The 5,854-nt window shown below is 43.6% G+C and overlaps 1 protein-coding gene across 1 annotated transcript; it reads left to right on the top strand.

The window, feature by feature from the left end:
• The first annotated feature begins 588 nt into the window (after positions 1-588).
• Positions 589-5,646, top strand: LOC104625073 (lymphocyte antigen 6E-like). Its single transcript, XM_010292609.1, has 3 exons — positions 589-640; positions 4,544-4,663; positions 5,435-5,646. Exons 1-3 carry the CDS (start codon positions 589-591, stop codon positions 5,644-5,646), a joined length of 384 nt encoding a protein of 127 aa, XP_010290911.1.
• Positions 5,647-5,854: the final 208 nt, after the last annotated feature.

The raw sequence follows: 5,854 nt of genomic DNA, 5'->3' as shown, positions 1-5,854 counted from the left end.
TAATGGAAAACTGATAAGAAATTAAGACTGACATGAAAATTTGAGGAAGATCTTCTGCTTAACTAACCATTAGCTAATTTCATTTAGTGTAAAATACACTGATTTTATTGCAGGTAAACTATCGGAGGCCAGTTGAGAGTCTGATCTTCTGGTATTGTGGAATAATTAAAGAGAATGAACCGTCTGCACCCTGGTACATCATTTGCTGACTATCCAAAAGGATTAGAAAAATGCACAGCTAGGACTATCTCCCCGTGCCTCCAGGCTCCACTATTTCATCAGTGCTGCTGCTGCTTCTGCTGGGAGGAAGGAAAGGAAAAATCTCGGAGAAGAGAGCAGATCCTCATTTCCCATCACTCATACGACCGGAAGAGCAAGAAATGTGTTGCTAAGAGGAATTTTCCCCAAGGTGCCAGCCTGTGCCATGGGCTCCAGCATGGAGAACACCCACATGCACATTACACACCCTTGGGTTGATTTCATGTCCACCCGCGAGCCATCTAGAACCTGTAAAACTGCTGCCGTTCAAAAGGTATATAACCTGCCCTCCAAACGTCTTCCCAGTCTGGCTGAGAGGATCTGGTGGAGATGAAGACTACTCTTGTCACCTTGTTGGCTGCTGTCCTGTGTGTGGAGCAAGGTGAGCCTCTAATGCTGCTACTAGTTAAGATAAGTCTTACAGAGAAGATGGTGAAAATTTCTCATGTGGCAAAAATTGAGAGGGCTGTCACCAACTTTGCAGTATTGCAGTGTTGCAGCCGTGCTATCACCAACTTCCTTTTGCACCTTGATTAATGATTTGCTGCAGAAATAAGATCCTGATAAACTAATTCTTCCTTCCAGCTGGCAGTACTGAGTGATAGAGCTCTAATTGTATGCTGCTGGATGCCAGGTTATATCCATGCAGTGGTCTATGGGATCTTCCCAAAAGATGCAAGTTGGAAGTGCCAGAGAGCATAACAAACCATATTTTTTTATCCATATCATTTTTTAAGTGTTTTACAGACTTTCCTGTACTGCTGTTTCCTCCATTGTAGCGAGCCATGTGGTTTGCCGTGTGTCTTGCTCCCTAGGAAAATCATCAGTGAGAATTTTTGTAGATTAAATCAGAGGCAGAGGCGAAAGTGCTTTTCTGTGCATACATCACATTAAAGGCATCCTTCTCCCAAAGAGAAGTCTGAGGTGCTCTGAATGTATGTCCTTCTTCTGGGACTGATACACATGTGTTGCTACATCTCTACTTGCACACAGAAATAATGACCAGATTGCCAGTGTTTCCCCCACGCCTGATAGTTTCCCAGAAACCATGATACGTATCTAGCAGGGGTTGAGAAAGAGACATCTAATTAATTCTTGCTCTCTGATGTATCAACCCCCTACTCCTACCTTGTTTGGACAGATGATACTGCAACATGCCTAGAAGATCAGAAGCTTTGGCCAGTGTTGGGGTGGGAGAAGAAAGGATTTTGTGCCCATAATTCTTGAATGCAGTGGCACGACGTGGACAGAGAAGGGTGATTATCAAAGGCAACGTCCTCAGTGTTACCCAGAATGAAGCAGAAAGCTAAGAGAGAGCTAACAGAGATCCAAGGCTGGTAGCACACATTCATGGTGCTGTTCTATATTGCCATCAGCCTTCAAATGGCCTCAAGCTTATACAGCACCTTTCTGTAGCCCAGTCTAGATTGGAGAAAGCTAATAATTTGAATACCAAGGCTTTCACATTCAAGAGTAAGAGATCATAGCTTTCTGGCCTAATACAGGCACAAAGAAAATCTTGGAGACAACCGTTATTTGATCCTTCTCATTTATCTGGGGTCCCATTGAAGAGAATGGCCCTAATAAGCAACTTTTGATCAAAACTGTTGATCTCACAGCTCACTAAAGAGGGTCATTTTCTTCCATGAACTCACCGTTATAGAAATATGTCCAGAAGAAATCTTAAAAGGTCATGATCCTTTTCCCTGCTCCAGTGCTGGACCAAACCAGGCAGATGTTTGTCTAATGTGTCCTTGAAAGTTTTCAATAAAGAAGATTCCACAGCCTGGAATTGCTCAGACTCTCATCGTTTTAGAAAGTTTGTCTTAATATCTCTTAACATCTATTTTTGTACAGTTCTCCTGTGTTCTCACCATAGGATGTGTGGAACAGCCTATTACTTTCTTCTTCGCAGCTTTTTTTTTCTTGCTCGAAGACGGTTACTTTCCTCAGCATTTTCTCATTTTTAACAAACAAACTAAATGCTTCCAACCTTTCTACGAGGTCATATTTTCAAAATACTCTGACCATTTCTCCTCCCTCTCCTCTGGTCTCTCTCCAAATGCTTCACATATTTTTTGAAGTGCTGCGCACAGATTTGGCCATTGGTGTTCCAAGCTGAGGCCTTGCCAGAATGGAAAGGCCACTTTGCATATCTTGCACATGACATTGCTGCCTGTGTTCCTTTGGGTGACGCTTGTTTTCATCACTGTTGTGTGACATGGTTGACTCCTGTTATTTACGCTGCAGTCTTTAATTGTAACTCAACCAGTTGTTCCTCACCCTACATTTAAATGGCTAATTTTTATCTTTGGGTACTATATTGCTCTTTATTGAATCGCATCCATTCTTTTTTTTCATTCATTTATTACATCCATCTGCCAAAATTACTTAGTACTCTGCTTATATTATGTTTTCAGCTATTTTGTCCTTGGCATCATCTGAAAATGTGATGTGCATCCTCTGTCCCATCCCTACCGCCACTAGTGATGACACTGTATATAGACCTGAGCCCACAGCAGAGCTCTGGAGAACCTTACAAGTTGCATTCCTCCCATTGGTTTGACCAATTACCATTGAGAACTACCCTGTAAGTGCGTTTTCATGTCTGGCTTTGCACCCATTTTGTTGCACTTTCACTAGCTTGTGTTTCCTGGCCTTGCTCGTAACAACGTCATTCAAGATTGTGCCAAAAATTTTGGTAAAACCTTATTGTATCTACTCTACTCTGCACATGAAGATTCAACTTTGTTAGTGATGAATGAAGCAAAAAAGCTACACAGTGTTATGGCCCTCTCAGCATCAACAGTTGATAACTTTTTCCTTCCTTTCCCATCCCTTTCTTTCCCTTCCCTTCATCATGAACTTCTCAGTTAATGGTCTCTCTGACCTTCCTTGCCCTTCCACTTTCTTACTGCCAAGTTCTTATCGGGCAAAACTGCACTCATTGATACTTATTGTATCTACTCTACTCTGCACATGAAGATTCAACTTTGTTAGTGATGAATGAAGCAAAAAAGCTACACAGTGTTATGGCCCTCTCAGCATCAACAGTTGATAACTTTTTCCTTCCTTTCCCATCCCTTTCTTTCCCTTCCCTTCATCATGAACTTCTCAGTTAATGGTCTCTCTGACCTTCCTTGCCCTTCCACTTTCTTACTGCCAAGTTCTTATCGGGCAAAACTGCACTCACAGGAATGTGTCCTCTACTTGCCTTCTGCCCTTTCCATACTGACAGACTGTCCCCAGACTTACCAGGTCTGCCCTGTGTTTCCTTCCCTTTCCAAAAATGCCTGTGTTTTTAAAGTAATTCATCCCCTCTCCTACACACAAAACCACATACGTTGCTCTGGGTGATTTTGCAAGCTCAGAACCCAACCACCACCATAAAACCTATAAATCAATTAATCTGCCTAGCTGGAGAATGTTCTGCAGACATTTCAGTGTGGTTTCTCATCTAGACTGTGTTTTTGCTCTTCTTCCTTTTTATCATTACTTTACAGAGGCTTTCCAGAGGTCTGTCCTACCACCTTCTGGATTTGAGGGCAAGTTTGTACGTTCTTGACAGGAAAGACAACTCATCACTGCCTGACTTTCCTGCCAGTCCCCTTCTATATCTGTATTGCAGATGTATGAGTTAACCCACCAGATCTGCGTTTACCAATTAAACTGTACTTTTGGTTCAGACTTCCCATTTATTTTCTGTCTTACAGTAGTATGCAGAAGTTCAACAGAGCATCTGACTACTTTCACTAGACTTCCTAGGACTGAGGTTAGGCCAGTTCAGTTAGTGGCATTTGACCACAAGGAAGGATACGTGATGGCAGTCTCCAAGCCAGATGAAAGAGAAGTAGGACACTGGGCATTGTCCATCTCCTTGAAATGCTCCAGGCATCCTCAGGTTCTCCCTTGAAAGCCCTGCCTAGGCTTCCAAAGGAGGAGCAACTGAGCAGTAATTAGCAATTCACGTGGCAGAGCTCTCAGGACAGAGAAGCTATTGCTCGGCAATAATCTCCATCATAAAAGACCCCAAATCCTTGAATTCCACTCACATCTACTGCTGCCAGAGGTTGCAAACAGATCGATAACACTTCACAGTCTGAGACATATGAGACAGAGAGGGATTTAACATTGCTGCCACAGGTCAAGGGATAAAGAAAGTCACTGGTCATTCACACACAAGCATTCAACAGGCTATAACTGGGAAAATGGAGATATCTGGATTGTAGGTATGGTGGTTCCTAAACCATGTAATGTGCTTTTTCTTTTGTTTTTTTGCCCCTAGCTTACCCATTTATGTGCTACGTGTGCCAAGAACAGGAGTCCAACAAGAACTGTTTGACCATTTCCATGTGCGCAAAAGACGACAAATACTGTGTGACTGTCCGTAACAACGTTGGAACAAGTACGTTTCTGAACAACACCTTGTTTGTGCTGTAGAAGAGCCGTCCCAGGAATGGGCTTTCGTCCCAGTCACGGTCACGTATGGAAACAATAGGCCCCAGTCGCCAACTGTTATGAAACACTGACCTTGTTGCTCCCTATTGCAGTCACTGCAATGTCGATATATACTTGATATTGTTACCAGGAGCTGGGGAAATGCTGAAGATACGTATCTAGCAGCACCAGAGAGAGAACTCAAGCCTGGGGCTGTCTGCACCGCTTCATGGCTAGCTCCCCCCAGCTTTGTGCTGACCGCTCCAGCTAGCTCTTCCTATGGCATTACTCACTCCCAGAGCTGTTTTCAAAAACGTTTGGGCAAAACTGTACTACGGCTGACTCCCTCTGCCATGCACAAGCCTTCAGGTCTATCCTTGGGGCTCTGCACCCTCAAGCACCTCCATGTCCTCTCAGACCAAATCTCAGGTCATTCAATACATTTCCCCCGGTTTCCTGTAGGAAAACCATCCCAGCAGGCAGCGATCCAGCCTGAGCATTTCTTCAGGCAGCTTGAACCGAAAGCCACCCACACGTGTTAATTCCACCTTAGGGACAGACAAAACATGGAGCCCAGAGAAGACCAGCATCATGTTGCAGCAGTGTGGGACATGGCCAGACTTGGGGACTAGTCCCTGTCCGCCTTTTATTCACCAATGCAGATTTAACCATGGAAACATTTTAACAATGATTCTTATATTCTACTCTTTCTTTTTTTCCCCCCTCTCTTCTGCATTAGAGCCCAACAAGCCTAAATATGTCATCTCTAAGATGTGTTCTCCAACCTGTCCAGCAACAAGTCAGCAACAAAACCAAACCTATCAGAGGGTTTCTTGCTGTGAGAAACCATTATGCAATGTGAATGGAGTCAGCAGCAAGCAAAGCAGCTATGGAGTGATGTCCCTGGGTGTCCTAGCCAGTATCACTTACATCTTTGCATGTGGACTATGATGGGTTAGGAAAAACTCCCCATGGTGGCATTGTTGTCTGAAATAAAAGTGTGTTGCTCTGGGATAATTACTGCTCTCAAAGAGTCGTGCTTTGTGGCTGAGCTTCCCCTGGGATTTTCTAGAGACTTTAAATAAGTTAGGTGCTGAACTCCCATTGATTTCCTAAGCCTACTTGAAGCCTGAATGTCCCCAGACATTCAAGTCACCTA

This window comes from Phaethon lepturus, unplaced genomic scaffold, assembly GCF_000687285.1.
Source record: "Phaethon lepturus isolate BGI_N335 unplaced genomic scaffold, ASM68728v1 scaffold8418, whole genome shotgun sequence".
In the NCBI taxonomy this organism is placed as follows: Eukaryota; Metazoa; Chordata; class Aves; order Phaethontiformes; family Phaethontidae; genus Phaethon; species Phaethon lepturus.
Note: the sequence above shows the minus strand (reverse complement) of the source record. Positions and strands in the feature narration are given on the sequence as shown.